Genomic DNA, 24,156 nt, shown 5'->3' with positions numbered 1-24,156 from the left:
CACACACACACACACACACACACACACACACACACTCAAAGAAGGATGAAAGGCTATAAGATGAGGAAAATAAGAAGAAACCACTCAAAGAAGGGCTGTCTCTATGACCTAGTTACAATGACGCCATTTTATTCTGTCTCATAAGAAGAGGTTTCTTTCCATTTCAATGGTGATGGAATATCACTTAGGGTGCAATCTACAACGATAACATATTGAACCGTTCCGATAATCACTATTTACCCCGTGTCCCTATTTTAGGTTTTAATAGACACCTTAGTGAAGACATAAGTTACCCAATGAATCATCTTTTAGGTACGTGAAGGAAGGAAAGCAAACTCCCCAGGGGGCAAAACTGGTTGCAATGACGTCATTATGGCGTCACCATCAATGTTCTGTAATAGTGTTATCCCGCCTCAGGAGGCTGAAAAGATTTGGTATGGGCCCTCAAATGGGTTCGAAAAGTTCTACAGCGGCACCATTGAGAGCATCTTGACTGGCTGCATCACCGCTTGGTATGGAAAATGCTTTACAGTGCCTTCTACGGGTCTGACTCATCCTGTTCTAACTAGTCCAGCCTTCTACGGGTCTGAACTCATCCTGTTCTAACTAGTGCAGCCTTCTACAGGTCTGACTCATCCTGTTCTAACTAGTCCAGCCTTCTACGGGTCTGACTCATCCTGTTCTAACTAGTCCAGCCTTCTACAGGTCTGAACTCATCCTGTTCTAACTGGTCCAGCCTTCTACGGGTCTGACTCATCCTGTTCTAACTGGTCCAGCCTTCTACAGGTCTGACTCATCCTGTTCTAACTGGTCCAGCCTTCTACAGGTCAGACTCATCCTGTTCTAACTGGTCCAGCCTTCTACAGGTCTGACTCATCCTGTTCTAACTGGTCCAGCCTTCTACAGGTCTGACTCATCCTGTTCTAACTAGTTCCAGCCTTCTACGGGTCTGACTCATCCTGTTCTAACTGGTCCAGCCTTCTACAGGTCTGACTCATCCTGTTCTAACTGATCCAGCCTTCTACGGGTCTGACTCATCCTGTTCTAACTAGTTCAGACTTCTACAGGTCTGACTCATCCTGTTCTAACTAGTTCAGCCTTCTACGGGTCTGACTCATCCTGTTCTAACTAGTTCAGACTTCTACAGGTCTGACTCATCCTGTTCTAACTGATCCAGCCTTCTACGGGTCTGACTCATCCTGTTCTAACTAGTTCAGACTTCTACAGGTCTGACTCATCCTGTTCTAACTGATTCAGCCTTCTACGGGTCTGACTCATCCTGTTCTAACTAGTCCAGACTTCTACAGGTCTGACTCATCCTGTTCTAACTGATCCAGCCTCGGGTACGGGTCTGACTCATCCTGTTCTAACTAGTTCAGACTTCTACAGGTCTGACTCATCCTGTTCTAACTAGTCCAGCCTTCTACGGGTCTGACTCATCCTGTTCTAACTGATCCAGCCTTCTACGGGTCTGACTCATCCTGTTCTAACTGATCCAGCCTTCTACGGGTCTGACTCATCCTGTTCTAACTAGTTCAGACTTCTACAGGTCTGACTCATCCTGTTCTAACTAGTTCAGCCTTCTACAGGTCTGACTCATCCTGTTCTAACTAGTTCAGACCTCTACAGGTCGGACTCATCCTGTTCTAACTAGTTCAGCCTTCTATGGGTCTGACTCATCCTGTTCTAACTAGTTCAGACTTCTACAGGTCTGACTCATCCTGTTCTAACTGGTCCAGCCTTCTACAGGTCTGACTCATCCTGTTCTAACTGGTCCAGCCTTCTACAGGTCTGACTCATCCTGTTCTAACTGGTCCAGCCTTCTACAGGTCTGACTCATCCTGTTCTAACTGGTCCAGCCTTCTACAGGTCTGACTCATCCTGTTCTAACTGGTCCAGCCTTCTACAGGTCTGACTCATCCTGTTCTAACTGTCCAGCCTTCTACGGGTCTGACTCATCCTGTTCTAACTGGTCCAGCCTTCTACAGGTCTGACTCATCCTGTTCTAACTGGTCCAGCCTTCTACAGGTCTGACTCATCCTGTTCTAACTCCAGCCTTCTACAGGTCTGACTCATCCTGTTCTAACTGGTCCAGCCTTCTACAGGTCTGACTCATCCTGTTCTAACTGGTCCAGCCTTCTACAGGTCTGACTCATCCTGTTCTAACTGGTCCAGCCTTCTACGGGTCTGACTCATCCTGTTCTAACTGGTCCAGCCTTCTACGGGTCTGACTCATCCTGTTCTAACTGGTCCAGCCTTCTACAGGTCTGACTCATCCTGTTCTAACTGGTCCAGCCTTCTACGGGTCTGACTCATCCTGTTCTAACTGGTCCAGCCTTCTACGGGTCTGACTCATCCTGTTCTAACTGGTCCAGCCTTCTACAGGTCTGACTCATCCTGTTCTAACTAGTGCAGCCTTCTACGGGTCTGACTCATCCTGTTCTAACTAGTGCAGCCTTCTACAGGTCTGACTCATCCTGTTCTAACTAGTTCAGCCTTCTACAGGTCTGACTCATCCTGTTCTAACTAGTTCAGCCTTCTACAGGTCTGACTTATCCTGTTCTAACTAGTTCAGCCTTCTACGGGTCTGACTCATCCTGGTTCTAACTAGTGCAGCCTTCTACAGGTCTGAACTCATCCTGTTCTAACTAGTTCAGCCTTCTACAGGTCTGACTCATCCTGTTCTAACTGGTCCAGCCTTCTACAGGTCTGACTCATCCTGTTCTAACTGGTCCAGCCTTCTACAGGTCTGACTCATCCTGTTCTAACTAGTTCAGACTTCTACAGGTCTGAACTCATCCTGTTCTAACTGATCCAGCCTTCTACGGGTCTGACTCATCCTGTTCTAACTGGTCCAGCCTTCTACAGGTCTGAACTCATCCTGTTCTAACTAGTTCAGACTTCTACAGGTCTGACTCATCCTGTTCTAACTAGTTCAGCCTTCTACAGGTCTGAACTCATCCTGTTCTAACTAGTTCAGCCTTCTACGGGTCTGACTCATCCTGTTCTAACTGGTCCATTCTTCTACGGGTCTGACTCATCCTGTTCTAACTGGTTCAGCCTTCTACAGGTCTGACTCATCCTGTTCTAACTAGTGCAGCCTTCTACAGGTCTGACTCATCCTGTTCTAACTAGTTCAGACTTCTACAGGTCTGACTCATCCTGTTCTAACTGGTCCAGCCTTCTACGGGTCTGACTCATCCTGTTCTAACTGGTCCAGCCTTCTACGGGTCTGACTCATCCTGTTCTAACTGGTCCAGCCTTCTACAGGTCTGAACTCATCCTGTTCTAACTAGTTCAGACTTCTACAGGTCTGACTCATCCTGTTCTAACTGGTCCAGCCTTCTACAGGTCTGACTCATCCTGTTCTAACTGATCCAGCCTTCTACAGGTCTGACTCATCCTGTTCTAACTAGTTCAGACTTCTACGGGTCGGACTCATCCTGTTCTAACTAGTTCAGACTTCTACAGGTCTGACTCATCCTGTTCTAACTAGTTCAGCCTTCTACAGGTCTGACTCATCCTGTTCTAACTGGTCCAGCCTTCTACAGGTCTGACTCGTCCTGTTCTAACTGGTCATTCATTTTCAATTTTACTCATCAACAATTCTTAACAAATTAGTCAATATACCATAATATATACCAGTATACCATAATATATATACCAGTATATCAGAATATATACCAATATACCAGAATATATACCAATATACCAGAATATATACCAATATACCAGAATATATACCAGTATACCATAATATATACCAGTATATATACCAATATACCAGAAGATATACCAATATACCAGAATATATACCAGAATATATACCAATATACCAGAATATATACCAATATACCAGAATATATACCAGTATACCTGAATATATACCAATTTACCAGAATATATACCAGTATACCAGAAGATATACCAGAATGTATACCAGTATACCAAGCTGCTTACCTATTGCAGATTCAGTCTTCCCAGCCTGGTGCAGGTCTACAATTTTGTTTCTGGTGTCGTTTGACAGCTCTTTGGTCTTAGCCATAGTGGAGTTTGGAGTGTGACTGTTTGAGGTTGTGGACAGGTGTCTTTTATACTGATAACAAGTTCAAACAGGTGCCATTAATACAGGTAACGAGTGGAGGACAGAGGAGCCTCTTAAAGAAGAAGTTACAGGTCTCTGAGAGCCAGAAATCTTGCTTGTTTGTACTTATTTTTTATACTTATTTTCCACCATAATTTGCAAATAAATTCATAAAAAATCCTACAATGTGATTTTCTGGATTTTTTTTCTCATTTTGTCTGTCATAGTTGAAGTGTACCTATGATGAACATTACAGGCCTCTCTCATCTGACTAAATACTTTTTTGCCCCACTGTATATATATATATATATATATAGAGAGAGAGAGAGAGAGAGAGAGAGAGAGAGAGCGAGAGAGAGAGAGCGAGAGAGAGAGAGAGCGAGAGAGAGAGAGAGAGAGAGAGAGAGAGAGAGAGAGCGAGAGAGAGAGAGCGAGAGAGAGCGAGAGAGAGAGAGAGAGAGAACCTGTCTCATGAGGACACTTGAAGACATGGTGCTCATTGGAAACCTTTCTGTGGCAGAGGCAGTGGAGCATTTCTTGAAACCTATCTGCTTGAAATCAACCAGGGTGTGAGTGTGAAGGAGCTACTTCAGCCTGTTGTTGTGAGAGAGAGAGAGAGAGAGAGAGAGAGAGAGAGAGAGAGACTTGTGCGTCACATGAAGAGAGAGAATAAATCTCCTCTAGTCCATGGGAGGAGAAGATAAGGGATGATGAGGTGCAGCCATAGAAGCAGGACTACTTCCTGGTGAATGGTACGGCTGGAGAGGGTGAGAAAGAGAAAAGCCCCCTGAATTGAATTGAGAGAGAGAGACAGGGAGGGTGGGAGGGAGACGAGAGAGAGGGACAGGGAGAGAGAGAGGAGAGAGGGAGAGAGACGGAGAGAGAGTAAGAGAGACAGGTAGAGAGAGAGTGAGAGAGAGAGAGAGAGGAGGGAGAGAGAGAGAGAGAGGAGGGAGAGAGAGACAAGAGAGATTGCGAGAGAGAGGGAGGGAGAAGGTGCACAAGACGGGAGGGAGTGGGTGTCTGGAACTTCACACTGACTTAGACTGTGTTGCACGATCTGTACTCTAAACTCTGCTCGATACAACTGGAGGCTCTGAAAACATACTGTCGCCACCTGGACTCTGCTAGATACACCTCAACCAGTGTCTGATTCTTTGATTTTTCTTTGGATGCTCTGAGAACCCTCCAGGCACTGTTCTGTAGTCATGCTGTGTGGTCTAAGGAGGGACGTGAAAAACAGCTTTGGTAAGCCCTGTCATTGTTGTGTTTGTTACAATTAGGTAAGCCCTAGGAAAGCCCTGTCATTGTTGTGTTTGTTACAATTAGGTAAGCCCTAGGAAAGCCCTGTCATTGTGGTGTTTGTTACAATTAGGTAAGCCCTAGGAAAGCCCTGTCATTGTTGTGTTTGTTACAATTAGGTAAGCCCTAGGAAAGCCCTGTCGTTGTTGTGTTTGTTACAATTAGGTAAGCCCTAGGAAAGCCCTGTCATTGTTGTGTTTGTTACAATTAGGTAAGCCCTAGGAAAGCCCTGTCATTGTGGTGTTTGTTACAATTAGGTAAGCCCTAGGAAAGCCCTGTCATTGTGGTGTTTGTTACAATTAGGTAAGCCCTAGGAAAGCCCTGTCATTGTTGTGTTTGTTACAATTAGGTAAGCCCTAGGAAAGCCCTGTCATTGTGGTGTTTGTTACAATTAGGTAAGCCCTAGGAAAGCCCTGTCATTGTTGTGTTTGTTACAATTAGGTAAGCCCTAGGAAAGCCCTGTCATTGTGGTGTTTGTTACAATTAGGTAAGCCCTGGGAAAGCCCTGTCATTGTGGTGTTTGTTACAATTAGGTAAGCCCTAGGAAAGCCCTGTCATTGTTGTGTTTGTTACAATTAGGTAAGCCCTAGGAAAGCCCTGTCATTGTTGTGTTTGTTACAATTAGGTAAGCCCTAGGAAAGCCCTGTCGTTGTGGTATTTGTTACAATTAGGTAAGCCCTAGGAAAGCCCTGTCATTGTTGTGTTTGTTACAATTAGGTAAGCCCTAGGAAAGCCCTGTCATTGTGGTGTTTGTTACAATTAGGTAAGCCCTAGGAAAGCCCTGTTGTTGTGGTGTGTCTTCCATGTTGGTAAGCCCTGTCGTTGTGGAGTGTTACATGTTGGTAAGCCCTGTCGTTGTGGTGTTTCTTCCATGTTCGTAAACCCTGTCGTTGTGGTGTTTGTTAAATGTGGGTAAGCCCTGTCGTTGTGGTGTTTCTTCCATGTTGGTAAACCCTGTCGTTGTGGTGTTTGTTAAATGTGGGTAAGCCCTGTCGTTGTGATGTGTTCCATGTTGGTAAGCCCTGTCGTTGTGGTGTGTTACATGTTGGTAAGCCCTGTTGTTGTGGTGTTCCATGTTGGTAAGCCCTGTCGTTGTGGTGTGTTACATGTTGGTAAGCCCTGTTGTTGTGGTGTTCCATGTTGGTAAGCCCTGTCGTTGTGGTGTGTTACATGTTGGTAAGCCCTGTCGTTGTGGTGTGTTACATGTTGGTAAGCCCTGTCGTTGTGGTGTGTTACATGTTGGTAAGCCCTGTCGTTGTGATGTGTTACATGTGAAATATAGTAGTAATTCCTCTTGTCTCTCTCTACTCTTTTCTTCGGTTTTAGACAATGGTGGAGGAATCTTGGATACATTCATGCTTCACTGTACAACATTTTTCACACTGTCAGGGTTGTTTATTGCATTGTACTTGTGGTTATTCTAAACAAAATAATGCCAAAAACAATCTTGGTATGATTTACCCGCCAGACTTCAATTGTGCTTTTCTTGATTTGTTAATTTTACGGTAGTGAAAATAAAATGCAAATAAAAAATTAAGGCACTATTCTATTATCTATTTACACGCGTAGAAAGTTAAATTGAAAGCAAAAAAATAAATACCGATTTTCTTAGACACTAAGCTAAGTTTATCTTCACTGATGTACATAACAGAAGGGAGGAAAAAACCTCTGCTCCTAACCCAACCATGCTGTGAACACACTACTGTCTCTGCTCCTAACCCAACCATGCTGTGAACACACTACTGTCTCTGCTCCTAACCCAACCATGCTGTGAACACAGTACTGTCTCTGCTCCTAACCCAACCATGCTGTGAACACACTACTGTCTCTGCTGAACACCAACCATGCTGTGAACACAACTGTCTCTGCTCCTAACCCAACCATGCTGTGAACACACTACTGTCTCTGCTCCTAACCCAACCATGCTGTGAACACACTACTGTCTCTGCTCCTAACCCAACCATGCTGTGAACACACTACTGTCTCTGCTCCTAACCCAACCATGCTGTGAACACACTACTGTCTCTGCTCTAACCCAACCATGCTCACTAACCCAACCATGCTGTGAACACACTACTGTCTCTGCTGCTCCTAACCCAACCATGCTGTGAACACACTACTGTCTCTGCTCCTAACCCAACCATGCTGTGAACACACTACTGTCTCTGCTCCTAACCCAACCATGCTGTCTCTGCTCCTAACAACCATGCTGTGAACACACTACTGTCTCTGCTCCTAACCCAACCATGCTGTGAACACACTACTGTCTCTGCTCCTAACCCAACCATGCTGTGAACACACTACTGTCTCTGCTCCTAACAACCAACCATGCTGTGCTCCTAACAACCATGCTGTGAACACACTACTGTCTCTGCTCCTAACCCAACCATGCTGTGAACACACTACTGTCTCTGCTCCTAACCCAACCATGCTGTGAACACACTACTGTCTCTGCTCCTAACCCAACCATGCTGTGAACACACTACTGTCTCTGCTCCTAACCCAACCATGCTGTGAACACACTACTGTCTCTGCTCCTAACCCAACCATGCTGTGAACACACTACTGTCTCTGCTCCTAACCCAACCATGCTGTGAACACACTACTGTCTCTGCTCCTAACCCAACCATGCTGTGACACACCGTCTCTGCTCCTAACCCAACCATGCTGTGAACACACTACTGTCTCTGCTCCTAACCCAACCATGCTGTGAACACACTACTGTCTCTGCTCCTAACCCAACCATGCTGTGAACACAGCTCCCGGACTAACAAAATTTTGGTAAGATTGAATACCACGGGTATGACAAAATATGTATTTTTAGCACGGCTGTCAGCCAATCAGCATTCAGGGCTCGAACCACCCAGTTTGTAAGATTGTATATCAACTGACATTGTAACGCAGTGACCCAGACCATGTGTGGCATGCTAGTTCAAGTGGAAGTAGCTGTGGGGAAAATGTTGAAATGTAATTTACTATTAATCATATCCTAATTTCAATATTATCTTGTCGGACTGACTCTCCATATATTAACCACAATCAATCCCTTTGGTCCTCGCAAAACTCATATCGTCTGTGTGAATCCTCCAGGGCAATGCATCCCAAATGGCACCCTGTTCACTGTTTAGTGCACTACTCTTGACCAGGATCCATAGGGGCTAGTCAGAAGTAGTCCGGGAGCTGTGTTCCCAGCATGGTAGACCAGGTCTGTAGCACATTGTGGTTAGGTTAGGAGCAGAGACAGTAGTCATGCTACACTACCCTGGGTAATGTTCTACCCTGGGTAATGTTCTACCCTGGGTAATGTTCTACCCTGGTAATGTTCTACCCTGGGTAATGTTCTTCCCTTGGTAATGTCTACCCTGGGTAATGTTCTACCCTGGGATTTGTTCTCCCCTGGGTAATGTTCTCCCCTGGGTAATGTTCTCCCCTGGGTAATGTTCTACCCCGGGTAATGTTCTACCCTGGGTAATGTTCTACCCTGGTAATGGTTTACCAGGGTAATGTTCTACCCTGGGTAATGTTCTACCCAGGTAAAATTTCTACCTTGGGTAATGGTCTACCCTGGGTAATGTTCTACCCTGGGTAATGTTCTACCCTGAGTAATGTTCTACCCTGGGTAATGTTCTACGCTGGTAATGTTCTACCCTGAGTAATGTTCTACCCTGAGTAATGTTCTACCCTGGGTAATGTTCTATTTTTTGAGAAAATTAGTGCACTACACAGGGAATAGGGTGTTGTTTTAGAGAAATGTAGTGCTCTACACAGGGAATAGGTGTCATTTGAAACAGCTGGGTTAGCCTTGCTGCCTAGAAGGGAGGATTTTACAGGTGTCTTGATAGACTCTTTAGGCTGTGTTAGCTTATAAGCTAACAGATGCTTGTGAAATGAATGGCAAACGACATACTGCAAAGCGACCCAAGTAATTCAATTTTACCGTTTGATGGACATGGACATTCGATTTTGATGCAGTAGTGAACTGACAGTACTTGAAAGCTGTTAGCCCTGTTATTGAGGCATCAGCCCTGTTACTCAGGCATCAGCCCTGTTATTCTGTCATCAGCCCTGATATTCTGTCATCAGCCCTGTTATTCAGGCATGAGGCATGTTAATCGGCATCTGGCCTGTTATTCAGGCATCATGCATGTTATTCAGCTATCAGGCCTGTTATTCATGCATCAGGCATGTTAATCAGGCATCAGGCATGTTAATCAGGCATCTGGCCTGTTATTCAGGAATCATGCATGTTATTCAGGCATCAGGCCTGTTATTCTGTCATCAGCCCTGTTATTCAGGCATCAGGCATGTTAATCAGGCATCTGGCCTGTTATTCTGTCATCAGCCCTGTTATTCAGGTATCAGGCCTGTTAATCAGGCATCTGGCCTGTTATTCTGTCATTAGCCCTGTTATTCAGGCATCAGGCCTGTTATTCAGGCATCAGGCCTGTTATTCAGGCATCATGCCTGTTATTCAGGCATCAGGCCTGTTATTCAGGCATCAGGCCTGTTAATCAGGCATCAGGCCTGTTATTCAGGCGTCAGGCCTGTTATTCAGGCATCAGGCCTGTTAATCAGGCATCAGGCCTGTTAATCAGGTATCGGTTGGCATTCATGTCATTTTCCTAGCAAGAAGTACAACCATTAATCTATCCCCAGTTCTTGTCCTGATAGCATTCTACTGTTCTTACTCTGAGGTAATACCTCGTAACTACTTGCAAATAAATAACTGGTTCCTCCATCTGCTTAAACAATCTCCCCTCATGTCTTGTTGTGTCCTATTGTTGCCCACAAACCTGTGGAGAGAGACAGAAGAGAGACAGTGTTAGGGCCAGAGTGGTGGATATATAGAGACAGTGTTAGGGCCAGAGTGGTGGATAGAGAGAGACAGTGTTAGGGCCAGACTCCTCCTCTCTCTATCATCCTCCTATCTTCTCTATGTCTATGACCAATCACTGACTACTTAAGAACAAATTTAATTTATCACACTCATCTTCTTAAACAATTCACCATCTTCATGGCACCACCTTTTGTCATTTCCCATACGTGGAGATGGAGAGAGACAGACTTAGGGGCCCTCCCTTCTAAGGGGCCATCCCTTCTGAGCGGCCCTGCCTTCCTATTGAGTCCTCCCCTATTATTGGGCCCTACCTTATTATTGGGCCCTCCTTTCTTAGGGGCCCTCCCTTCTTAGGGGCCCTCCCTTCTTATTGGGCCCTCCCTTCTTAGGAGCCCTCCCTTCTTATTGGGGATGCCCTTCTTAGGGGCCCTCCCTTCTTATTGGGCCCTCCCTTCTTAGGGGCCCTCCCTTCTTATTGGGGACGCCCTTCTTAGGGGCCCTCCCTTCTTAGGAGTCCTCCCTTCTTATTGGGGACGCCCTTCTTAGGGGCCAACCCTTCTTAGGGGCCCTCCCTTCTTAGGGGCTAACCCTTCTTAGGGGCCCTCCCTTTTTAGGGGCCCTCCCTTCTTAGGAGCCCTCCCTTCTTAGGGGCCCTCCCTTCTTAGGGGCCCTCCCTTCTTATTGGGCCCTCCCTTCTTATTGGGCCCTCCCTTCTTAGGAGCCCTCCCTTCTTAGGAGCCCTCCCTTCTTAGGGGTCCTCCCTTCTTAGGAGCCCTCCCTTCTTAGGAGCCCTCCCTTCTTAGGGGCCCATTGAAACGCTGGTCATGGCTCACATCAACACCATTATCCCAGAAACCCTGGACCCACTCCAATTTGCATACCGCCCAAACAGATCCACAGATGATGCAGTCTCTATTGCACTCCACACTGCCCTTTCCCACCTGGACAAAAGGAACACCTATGTGAGAATGTTATTCATTTACTACAGCCTAGCGTTCAACACCATAGTATCCTCAAAGCTCATCACCAAGCTAAGGATCCTGGGACTAAACACCTCCCTCTGCAACTGGATCCTGGACTTCCTGACAGGCCGCCCCCAGGTGGTGAGGGCAACACATCTGCCACTCTGATCCTCAACACTGGAGCTTGCTGATGACAGAACAGTGGTAGGCCTGATCACCGACAACGACTAGACAGCCTATAGGGAGGAGGTCAGAGACCTGGCCCGGTGGTGCCAGAATAACAACCTCAACGTAACCAAGACTAAGGAGATGACTGTGGACTACAGGAAAAGGAGCACCGAGCACGTCCCCATTCTCATCGACGGGGCTGCAGTGGAGCAGGTTGAGAGCTTCAAATTCCTTGGTGTCCACATCAGCAACAAACTAGATTGGTCCAAACGCACCATGACAGTTGTGAAGAGGGCACGACAAAGCCTATTCCCCCTCAGGAAACAAAAAAGATTTGGCATGGTTCCTGAGATCCTCAAAAGGTTCTACAGCTGCAACATCGAGAGCATCCTGACCGGTTGCATCACTGCCTGGTACGGCAATTGCTCGGCCTCTGACCGCAAGGCACTTCAGAGGGTAGTGCGTACGGCCCAGTACATCACTGGGGCAAAGCTGCCTGCCATCCAGGAGCTCTACACCAGGCGGTGTCAGAGGAAGGCCATACAAATTGTCAAAGACCCCAGCCACCCCAGTCATAGACTGTTCTTTCTACTACCGAATGGCAAGCGGTACCGGGGTGCCAAGTCTAGGACAAAAAGGCTTCTCAACAGTTTTTACCCCCAAGCCATAAGACACCTGAACAGGTAACCAAATGGTTACCCGGACTATTTGCATTGTGTCCCACCACCCGCCAACCCCTCTTTTTACGCTTCTGCTACTCTCTGTTCATCATTATATGCACAGTCACTTTAACAATACCTACATGTACATACTACCTCAATAAGCCTGACTAACAGGTGTCTGTATATAGCTACATGTACATACTACCTCAATAAGCCTGACTAATAGGTGTCTGTATATAGCTACATGTACATACTACCTCAATCAGCCTGACTAACAGGTGTCTGTATATAGCTACATGTACATACTACCTCAATCAGCCTGACTAACAGGTGTCTGTATATAGCTACATGTACATACTACCTCAATAAGCCTGACTAATAGGTGTCTGTATATAGCTACATGTACATACTACCTCAATAAGCCTGACTAACAGGTGTCTGTATATAGCCTTGCTACTCTTTTTTCAAATGTCTTTTTACTGTTGTTATATTTCTTTACTTACCTACACACACACACACACACACACACACACACACACACACACACACACACACACACACACACACACACACACACACACACACACACACCTTTTTGTCCTCACACCATTGGTTAGAGCCTGTAAATAAGCACTTCACTACTACACCTGTTGTATTCGGCGCGACGTGACAAATAAACTTTGATTTTATTTGATCTGTGTAAAAAAAAGGATTAGACAATAGGTCATCATAACGCCTGCAGTGTTTCCTTTTATCATAATATATATTATCAAGCATTTTGAGGCAGGAAATTGCAGTGGCCGTGTGATAACTGATTGAAGTGTTTGTGTGTATATGTGTGTGCTTGCGTGTGTGTGTGTGTGTGTGTGTATATGTGTGTGCTTGCGTGTGTGTGTGTGTGTGTGTGTGTGAGTGTGTGCGTGCGTGTGTGTGTGTGGGTGCGTGTGTGTGTGTGGGTGTGTGTGTGTGTGTGTGTGTGTGTGTGTGTGGGTATGTGTGTGTGTGTGGGTATGTGTGTGTGTGTGGGTATGTGTGTGGGTATGTGTGTGTGTGGGTATGTGTGTGTGTGTGTGGGTGTGTGTGTGTGGGTGGGTATGTGTGTGTGTGTGTGGGTATGTGTGTGTGTGTGGGTATGTGTGCGGGTATGTGTGTGTGTGTGTGTGTGTGTGTGTGTGGGTATGTGTGTGTGTGTGGGAATGTGTGTGTGTGTGTGGGTATGTGTGTGTGTGTGGGTATGTGGGTATGTGTGTGTGTGTGTGGGTATGTGTGTGTGTGTGGGTATGTGTGTGTGTGTGGGTATGTGTGTGTGTGTGGGTATGTGAGTGTGTGTGTGGGTATGTGTGTGTGTGTGTGGGTATGCGGTGCAAGCTTGTTGTTGTCAAGTGCATCTCTTATCATTCACATTAGAGATGAATACAACAGCTTTCCTAAAGAATGAAGACTGATTATTGTAGCAAAGAACATTCAGCATCTCTGAAAATAGAGACGTAATTCCGTACTGCTTTGTTGCCACCATGTTGTGCTGTGTGGTGTATTCTATCAGTGAAATGCAGTGTTCAGCAGTAAATGGAAGTAAGTGGTTTCCTGGCCAATCCATCAATTGAATTCTTGCTTGAAAATTGTTTGACGCATTTCAGTATTGTTGGACCCTATAGCCTTGTGTAGCACACCTGTGTAGGACTCAATAGATGCTTAGTTGAAAAATAAACCGCTTCAGATTGGCTTACAAATGTTACTCAACCTATTGAACTGAATGGGGTTGTTATTCGTGTTTCATAAGTCTTTAACCACTGCTGATGTAAAAAAAAAAGCCTTCATGAAATCTATTTGACTGATTCATCGAACCGTCTCGGTTCATGTTGAGACTATGGTAAAATGATCGCTTTTTGGGGGGCTTTTTGAGATTTATTTTTGGGCTTGGTACACAAAAACTTAAAAAGCATTATTCAACAGTATGCCATAGGCCATAGGTAGACAGTAGACACTTACACGTAAAGACCGTGAGCCAAACACATATAAGAGAATATCCTGAAAAGTAGACAGTAAAAAGTTGAGAAACTACAGTTAAAGTATGCCCACTCACAGTGAAGTATGTCCCGGAGCCAAACACATATATCCTGAAAAGTAGACTGTAAAAAAGTTGAGAAACTACAGTTAAAGTATGCCCACTCACAGTGAAGTATGTCCCGGAGCCAAACACATATATCCTGAAAAGTAGACTGTAAAAAAGTTGAGAAACTACAGTTAAAGTATGCCCACTCACAGTGAAGTATGTCCCGGAGCCAAACACATATATCCTGAAAAGTAGACTGTAAAAAAGTTGAGAAACTACAGTTAAAGTATGCCCAATCACAGTGAAGTATGTACCGGAGCCAAACACATATATCCTGAAAAGTAGACTGTAAAAAAGTTGAGAAACTACAGTTAAAGTATGCCCACTCACTGGAGCCAGAGAACTTTAGCCCTTAACCCTCTCCACGGGTGACTGAATCTGATTCCGTGCTGCTTCCAGCTCTGCTATGTTAGTCTGGATAATGTGACAGCACAAAATACTCATTTCTGTTGTTCAATGGAGAAGACAGTTAAGGTACTTTATTCTATTGTACTACAGTCTTCCACTGACAGAATAACTACTCCACTGCTTATATCAGCTTCAAATCAAAATCAAATGTATTTATATAGCCCTTCGTACATCAGCTGATATCTCAAAGTGCTGTACAGAAACCCAGCCTAAAACCCCAAACAGCAAGCAATGCAGGTGTAGAAGCACGGTGGCTAGGAAAAACTCCCTAGAAAGGCCAAAACCTAGGAAGAAACCTAGAGAGGAACCAGGCTATGTGGGGTGGCCAGTCCTCTTCTGGCTGTGCCGGGTGGAGATTATAACAGAACATGGCCAAGATGTTCAAATGTTCATAAATGACCAGCATGGTCGAATAATAATAAGGCAGAACAGTTGAAACTGGAGCAGCAGCACAGTCAGGTGGAAGTTGAAACTGGAGCAGCAGCATGGCCAGGTGGACTGGGGACAGCAAGGAGTCATCATGTCAGGTAGTCCTGGATCAGCTTGCATGTTATATTACCCCAGAGAGTATAAGGACACTTCAGTAGCTCCATGGGGAAAGTGGTAGTCTACTAGTTTAGTACCAGTTCATCACACATCGGGGAGCTAACGCAAGTTTTCAGCTCTAAGCAAAGATTAGTCATCATCTCTGAGTCTTTAGAATAGATCCATGGGAAAACATAGTACCCAGTTCATCTGAGTCATTAGAATAGATGGGAAAACATAGTACCCAGTTCATCTGAGTCATTAGAATAGATCCATGGGAAAACATAGTACCCAGTTCATCTGAGTCATTAGAATAGATGGGAAAACATAGTACCCAGTTCATCTGAGTCATTAGAATAGATCCATGGGAAAACATAGTACCCAGTTCATCCGAGTCATTAGAATAGATCCATGGGAAAACATAGTACCCAGTTCATCTGAGTCATTAGAATAGATCCATGGGAAAACATAGTACCCAGTTCATCTGAGTCATTAGAATAGATCCATGGGAAAACATAGTACCCAGTTCATCTGAGTCTTTAGAATAGATCCATGGGAAAACATAGTACCCAGTTCATCTGAGTCATTAGAAGAGTACATCTGGCGTCGACAGTGATGGCCGCCTCACTTCGCGTTCTTAGGAAACTATGCAGTATTTTTTTTTTAATGTATTATTTCTTACACTGTTACCCCAGGAAATCTTAAGTCTTATTACATACAGCTGGGAGGAACTATTGGATATAAGAGCAACGTCAACTCACCAACATTACGACCAGGAATACGACTTTCCCGAAGCGGATCCTCTGTTTGTTCCACCACGCAGGACAATGGATCGGATCCCAGCAGGCGACCCAAAACAAAGGCTCCCCAGAAGGGGCAGACGGAGCGGTCTTCTGGTCAGGCTCTGAAGACGGGCACATCTCCCACCACTCCCGAGAATACTACTAGCCAATGTCCAGTCTCTTGACAACAAGGTAGACAAAATCCAAGCAAGGGTTGCCTACCAGAGAGACATCAGAGATTGTAACATTCTCTGTTTCACGGAAACATGGCTCACTCGGGATACGTTATCAGATATCTGAGTCGGTGCAGCCACCTAGTTTCTTTAAGCATCGTGCCGACAGAAACAAACACCTCGCTGGTAAGAAGAGGGGCGGGGGTGTATGCCTTATGATTAACGACTCGTGGTGTGATCATAACAACATACAGGAACTCAAATCCTTTTGTTCACCTGACCTAGAATTCCTTACAATCAAACGCTCACCGCATTATCTACCAAGAGAATTCTCGTAGATTATAATCACAGTCCAGCCAAACCAACATCCCCCTAAGCAGACACCTCGATGGCCCTGAAAGAACTTCATGTAAACTGGAAACCACATATCCTGAGCTGCATTTATTGTAGCTGGGGATCTTAACAAGCATAATCTGGAAACAAGGCTCCATAAAGTTCTCCATAAAATTCCTCGGCGTTGATCCACATTGATGGAACAGTAGTGAAGAGGGTAGTAAGTTTTAAGTTCCTCGGCGTCCACCCACATAGACAGCGTGGTGAAGAAGGCGCAACAGCGCCTCTTCAACCTCAGGAGGCTGAAGAAATTTGGCTTGTCACCAAAAATACACAAACTTTTACAGATGCACAACCGAGAGCATCCTGTTGGGCTGTATCACAGCCTGTTACGACAGCTGCTCCGCCCACAACCGTAAGGCTCTCCAGAGGGTAGTGAGGTCTGCACAACGCATCACCGGGGGCAAACTACCTGCCCTCCAGGACACCTACAGCATCCGATGTCACAGGAAGGACAAAAAGATAATCAAGGACAACAAACACCCGAGCCACTGTGTAAGGTCCTGGGTGTCGTGAGGGTGAAATCAGGCGCAGGAAAGCAGAGTTCAATAAAGTGCTACTTTAATGCACACACGGTGAACTACGGTCCCCCCACTTACGGGTGCTCAAACCAAATGCCCCAGACACAGGGAAACGAAAACAGTCTAGCACTAAATACACGAACATGTACATCTAATGCAAACACCAAGGTTACAATAATCAATCCCGCACAAAGAACCAGGCGGGCCGGCTGACTAATAAAGCCTCACTAATTATAACCAACTCAAAACAGGTGTACTCAATAAACACATAAGGAGGGGGAGAAAATAATAATTGGCAGCTAGTAGGCCGGCGACGACGACCGCCGAGCGCCACCCGAACGGGAAAGGGAGCCACCTTCGGTCAGAGTCGTGACACACTGCCTGTTCACCCCGCTATCATCCAGAAGGCGAGGTCAGTACAGGTGCATCAAAGCTGGGACCGAGAGACTGAAAAACAGCTTCTATCTCAAGGCCATCAGACTGTTAAACAGCCACCACTAACATAGAGTGGCTCCTGCTAACATACTGACTCAAATCTCTAGCCACTTTAATAATTAAACATTGGATGTAATAAATGTATCACTGGTCACTTTAAACAATGCCACTTTATATAATGTTTACATACCCTACATTACTCATCTCATATGTATATACTGTACTCTATACCATCTACTGCATCCTGCCTTTGCCGTTCGGCCATCGCTCATCTATATATTTATATGTACACTGAGGGAAAAAGTATTTGGTCCCCTGCTGATTTTGTACGTTTGCCCACTGACAAAGAAATGATCCGTCTATAATTTTAATGGTAGGTTTATTTGAACAGTGAGAGAAAAAAAAAATCCAGAAAAACCCATGTCAAAAATGTTATAAATTTATTTGCATTTTAATAAGAGAAATAAGTATTTGAACCCTCTGCAAAACATGACTTAGTACTTGGTGGCAAAACCCTTGTTGGCAATCACAGAGGTCAGACGTTTCTTGTAGTTGGCCACCAGGTTTGCACACATCTCAGGAGGGACTTTGTCCCACTCCTCTTTGCAGATCTTCTCCAAGTCATTAAGGTTTCTAGGCTGACGTTTGGCAACTGGAACCTTCAGCTCCCTCCACAGATTTTCTATGGGATTAAGGTCTGGAGACTGGCTAGGCCACTCCAGGACCTTAATGTGCTTCTTCTTGAGCCACTCCTTTGTTGCCTTGGCCGTGTGTTTTCGGTCATTGTCATGCTGGAATACCCATCCATGACCCATTTTCAATGCCCTGGCTGAGGGAAGGAGGTTCTCACCCAAGATTTGACGGTACATGGCCCCGTCCATTGTCCCTTTGATGTGGTGAAGTTGTCCTGTCCCCTTAGCAGAAAAACACCCCCAAAGCATAATGTTTCCACCTCCATGTTTGACGGTGGGGATGGTGTACTTGGGGTCATAGGCAGCATTCCTCCTCCTCCAAACACGGCGAGTTGAGTTGATGCCAAAGAGCTCAATTTTGGTCTCATCTGACCACAACACTTTCACCCAGTTGTCCTCTGAATCAATCAGATGTTCATTGGCAAACTTCAGACGGGCATGTATATGTGCTTTCTTGAGCAGGGGGACCTTGTGGGCGCTGCAGGATTTCAGTCCTTCACAGCGTAGTGTGTTACCAATTGTTTTCTTGGTGACTATGGTCCCAGCTGCCTTGAGATCATTGACAAGATCCTCCCGTGTAGTTCTGGGCTGATTCCTCACCATTCTCATGATCATTGCAACTCCATGAGGTGAGATCTTGCATGGAGCCCCAGGCCGAGGGAGATTGACAGTTCTTTTGTGTTTCTTCCATTTGCGAATAATCGCACCAACTGTTGTCACCTTCTCACCAAGCTGCTTGGCGATGATCTTGTAGCCCATTCCAGCCTTGTGTAGGTCTACAATCTTGTCCCTGACATCCTTGGAGAGCTCTTTGGTCTTGGCCATGGTGGAGAGTTTGGAATCTGATTGATTGATTGCATCTGTGGACAGGTGTCTTTTATACAGGTAACAAGCTGAGATAAGGAGCACTCCCTTTAAGAGTGTGCTCCTAATCTCAGCTCGTTACCTGTATAAAAGACACCTGGGAGCCAGAAATATTTCTGATTGAGAGGGGGTCAAATAATTATTTCCCTCATTAAAATGCAAATCAATTTATTACATTTTTGACATGCGTTTTTCTGGATTTTGTTGTTATTCTGTCTCTCACTGTTCAAATAAACCTACCATTAAAATTATAGATGGATCATTTCTTTGTCAGTGGGCAAACGTACAAAATCAGCAGGGGATCAAATCCTTTTTCCCCTCACTATACATATTCTTATTCATTCCTTTACACTTGTGTGTATAAGGTAGTTGTTGTGAAATTGTTTGATTACTTGTTAGATATTACTGCACGGTCGGAACTAGAAGCACAAACATTTCGATGCACTCTCATTAACATCTACTAACCATGTGTATGTGACCAATAAAATTTGATTTGATTTGAGATCCATGGGAAAAATAGTACCAGTTCAAAGTGGGTTCATCCTCCCCCTGTGTTCCGTCTTGTTGGCAGGTTATGACTGCTGCTGTGTAAACAAACCATAAAACATGGTGGCACTGCCCGGGCACCTAGCACATTACTCCAGGAGCACCAGGCACCTAGCACTTTACTTCAGGAGCCGACCGACCGACCAGGGATCAGTCTGATATAATAAAGTCTATTCTGAGTGATCAAAGGCAGTTGTCACCTACGTTAAACACATATTTACCTCTACAATCCTCCTATGGCCATTATATCCCCGAGAGAGAGGCTGAACAGAGTGTGCTGATCTGAAAAAGAGTAAACTAATGAATTTCTAGGATAGCTGTTGAATAAACACCTCAAGAGATTATCTAGTGAAGCAGACACACACACATCACACACACGCACGCACACACGGCTATAATGCAGACAGTAATCCATGGTGACACAGCTGTCGAGGGAAAAACATCCCGCCGACCGTTTGTCACTTCCAACATACCGTGCCGAGCGCGGCTTTGATCAAAAATGCAGGAGTGCACACACCCACTCATATCCCTCTGTCTCTCTCATCTCTCTCTCCATCTTCCCTCCCTCTGCCTCATCCCTCAATCCAAACCAATTTCACTAGAGGGGTGCATCAAGTTAGAAAGAAACCTTGTGGAGAGCAGAGCCTGAGTCGTGACAAGCAACAAGCACACCCCAAACAACACAGTCTGTTTTATGCTCAGCCAGCTAACCCAGTCGTGATGTTCTGGAATAAGCCAACAAGCACACCCCAAACAACACAGTCTGTCTTATGCTCAGCCAGCTAACCCAGTCGTGATGTTCTGGAATAAGCCAACAAGCACACCCCAAACAACACAGTTTGTCTGTCTTTAGCTGTGCAAGCTATCCTAGCCATGATGCTGTGGAACAAGCATGCCCCAAACACAGTAGGTCTGTCTTTAGCTCGGTGGGCTAACTCAATCAGCCTGACTGTGATGGTTGCTAGCAGAGGGGGAAAAAACACTCATAACTTCTAGCTCGTCTTCAACTTCCAGCTAAGTAATACTAGAGCCACACGATTTACATAATTTGAACACAGCTCAATTAGTTTGTTTCCTTCTTGTTGTGAGTTACGTTACATACCCATAGGCTTCATAGTGAACGTGTGTGTGTGTGTGTGTGTGTGTGTGTATGTGTGTGTGTGTGTGTGTGCGTGTGTGCGTGCGTGCGTGTGTGTCTGGTTTGTCAGGTGTGTAGGTGTATTTAGTCTCACTGTGTGTGGAAGTAGAGAGATGTGCACACTGCCATCCCTTGCATTGTCTGCCCATCACTCTCTCTCTCTGTGTGTGTGTGTGTGTGTGTGTGTGTGTGTGTGTGTGTGTGTGTGTGTGTGTGTGTGTGTGTGTGTATGTGTGTATGTGGTGGGTGTTAGACCAGCAGTCATGCTTCCTGCCTCCCAGTCCATTGTCTCCCTGTCCCCCTGGTCCTTATAATGACTGCTAATTAAAAGCTGAATTGGCTCCCTGAATCACACACACTCACACAATGAGATTAACTTTTCGGTTCATAATATTTCCACCATCTTTTCCTATGACTGAAAAGAGCTCCTGGACATCAGAAAAGTGATCACTAACCTTGATTTGGATGAAGATTTGTACTTCAATGAGTCAGCGGTGCAAGACGTATTACTTACCAGGGACCCTGATCCCTGAGACTCAGGAAGAGAAAGAGACAGCTCGACAGAGGCCGACGTGCACCCAGGCGAAATACATCGGCGATAAACCACCTCTACCCTGTGTTCTATTGGCCGACGTACAGAATCAATGGATAAAAAAAGTTGATGAGCTCTGTTCGAGACTATCCTATCAACGGGACCTGAAGAACTGGAATATCCTACGTTTCTCGGAGTTGTGGCTGAAAAGGACAATATAGGAAAGTATTTAGACCCCACATTTTGTTACATTTCAGCCTTAATCTAAAATTGATTGTCCTCATCAATCGACAAACAATAACCGACAATGATAAAGCAAAAACAGGTTTTTAACATTTTTTGCAAATTTATTATGTGTTAAAAACTGAAATACCTTATTTACACAGGTATTCAGACCCATTGCTATGAGACACGAAATTGTGCTCAGGTGCATCCTGTTTCCATTGATCATCCTTGAGATGTTTCTACAACTTGATTGGAGTCCACCTGTGGTAAATTAAATTCAATGGACATAATTTGTAAAGGCACACACCTGTCTATATAAGGTCCCACAGTTGACAGTGTCAGAGCAAAATTCAAGCCATGAGGTCGAAGGAATTGTCTGTAAAGCTTCGAAACAAGATTGTGTCGAGGCACAGATCTGGGGAAGGGTACGAAACCATTTCTGCAGTATTGAAGATCCCCAAGAACACAGTGGCCTCCATCATTCTTAAATGGAAGAAGTTTGGAACCACCAAGACTCTTCCTAGAGCTGGCCGCCCGGCCAAACTGAGCAATCAGGGGAGAAGGGCCTTGGTCAGGGAGGTGACCAACAAAATGATGACAGAGTTCCAGAGTTCCTCTGTGGAGATGGGAGAAGCTTCCAGAAGGACAATCATCTCTGCAGCACTCCACCAATCAGGCCTTTATGGTAGATTGGCCAGACGGATGCCACTCCTCAGTAAAAGGCACATGACAGCCCACTTGTAGTTTGCAAAAAAAGGCACCTAAAGGATTAACAGACCATGAGAAACAAGATGATCTGGTCTCATGAAACCAAGATTGAACTATATGCCAAGCATCACATCTGTAGGAAACCTGGCACCATCCCTACGGTGAAGCATGGGGGTGGCAGCATCATGCTGTGGGGATGTTTTTCAGCAGCAGGGACTGGGAGACTAGTCAGGATCGAGGGAAAGATGAACAGAGCAAAGTACATAGATATATTTGATGATAACCTGCTTCAAAGCGCTCAGGACCTCAGACTGGGGCGAAGGTTCACCTTCCAACAGGACAACGACCCTAAGCATACAACCAAGACAACGCAGGAGTGGCTTCGGGTCAAGTCTCTCAATGTCCTTGAGTGGCCCAGCCAGAGCCCGGACTTGAACCCGATCGAACATCTCTGGAGAGACCTAAAACTAGCTGTGCAGCGACACTCCCCATCCAACCTGACAGAGCTTGAGAGGATATGCAGAGAAGAATGGGAGTACAGGTGTGCCAAGCTTGTAGTGTCATACCCAAGAAGACTTGAGGCTGTTACTCGCTGCCAACGGTGCCTCAACAAAGTCCTGAGTAAAGGGTCTGAATACTTATGCAAATATGATATTTCATTTCGTAAGATTTTTATTCAATTCTTTTTCAATTTTTAAAAACCTATTTTTGCTTTGTCATTATGGGACATTGTGTGTAGATTGGTGAGGTCGAAAAACAATCGAATCAATTTTAGAATAAGGCTGTAACGTAACAAAATGTGGAAAAAGTCAAGTGGTCTGAATACTTTCTGAATGCACTGTAGTTCTATCTGTTTTTTCAGCGGCAGGACAGAACGTCGGGCGGAGGTGTCTGTCTCTTTATTAACAACAGCTGGTGCTTCGTCTCTAATGTTAAGGAAGTCTCAAGGTTTCCTCGCCTGAGTAAGAATACCTCATGATAAGCTGTAGACCATACTATTTACCAAGAGAGTTTTCATATACACTGAACACGACATGTACATATAAACACGACATGTTCTCACTTTCCATACGCACCAAAAACCGTATTCCTCTAAAAAAAAGTTGCACAAATTTGTTTACATTCTTGCATTTCTCCTTTGCCAATATAATCCATCCACCTGACAGGTGTGGCATATCAAGAAGCTGATTAAAATGCAGGATCATTTCACAGGTGCACCTTGTGCTGGGGACAATAAAAGGCCACTTTAAAATGTGAGTTTTGACACTCAACACAATGCCACATATTTCTCAAGTTTTGAGTGAGCGTGCAATTGGCATGCTGACTGCAGGAACACCAGAGCTGTTGCCGGAAAATTTAACACACTGGCTCCCCAGTGTATCGGCCTTGCTGCCAAGTGGGCGGGTCTATGCCCTCCCAGGCCCACCCATGGGACACCTCTGCCCAGTCATGTGAAATCCATAGATTAGGGCCTAATGAATTTATTTCAATTGACTGATTTCCTAATATGAACTGTAACTCTGAAAAATCGGTGAAATTGTTGTAGGTTGCGTTTATATTTTTGTTCAGTATATATATACATATATATATATATATATATATATATATATATATATATATACTGTCTATTTACCACCACAAACAGATGGTGGCACTAAAACATACATTGAGCTGTATACTAAGGTTCATACAGAAATAAGAAAATGCTCATCCAGAGGCAGTGCTCCTAGTGGCCGGTGAGGTTAATGCAGGGAACCTGAAATCAGATTTACCTACTTTCTACCAGCATGTGCAATTAGAGGAGAAACAGCTCTACATCTCTCCGCACGCATAAATGCATACAAAGCTCTCCCTTGCCCTCCATTTTGCAAATCTGACCATATTCTCTTGATTCCTACTCACAAGCAAAAACTCAAAACAGGAAGTACCAGTGATGCACCCAATACGGAAAATGTTGTTGGATTCATACGATGTCATTGAGGACTAGTCAGTCACCGGCTTCATTAATAAGTGCACCGATGACGTCGTCCACATAGTGATAGTACATGCATATCCCAAACAGAAGCCATGGATTTTATGCATCATC

The 24,156-nt window shown here is 45.0% G+C and overlaps 1 protein-coding gene across 3 annotated transcripts in view; it reads left to right on the top strand.

Annotated features, from left to right (window-relative positions):
- grip2b (glutamate receptor interacting protein 2b) overlaps positions 1 to 24,156 on the top strand; it is a 205,900-nt gene that overhangs the window by 29,599 nt on the left and 152,145 nt on the right. The window contains exon 1 of one of the 3 annotated variants that reach the window (XM_042324860.1): positions 5,098 to 5,332. The exons of the other annotated variants lie outside the window; for them this stretch is intronic. Within the exon in view, the coding sequence (XP_042180794.1) occupies positions 5,293 to 5,332 (40 nt within the window). The 5' untranslated portion in view covers positions 5,098 to 5,292. Of the gene's footprint in view, positions 1 to 5,097; positions 5,333 to 24,156 lie in introns of those variants that run through there. 3 annotated transcript variants of the gene reach the window in all.

The sequence above is a fragment of the Oncorhynchus tshawytscha genome, linkage group LG07 (genome assembly GCF_018296145.1).
Source record: "Oncorhynchus tshawytscha isolate Ot180627B linkage group LG07, Otsh_v2.0, whole genome shotgun sequence".
NCBI lineage: Eukaryota > Metazoa > Chordata > Actinopteri > Salmoniformes > Salmonidae > Oncorhynchus > Oncorhynchus tshawytscha.
The sequence above is the reverse complement of the archived record's forward strand: the minus strand, read 5'-3'. Positions and strand labels throughout refer to the sequence as shown.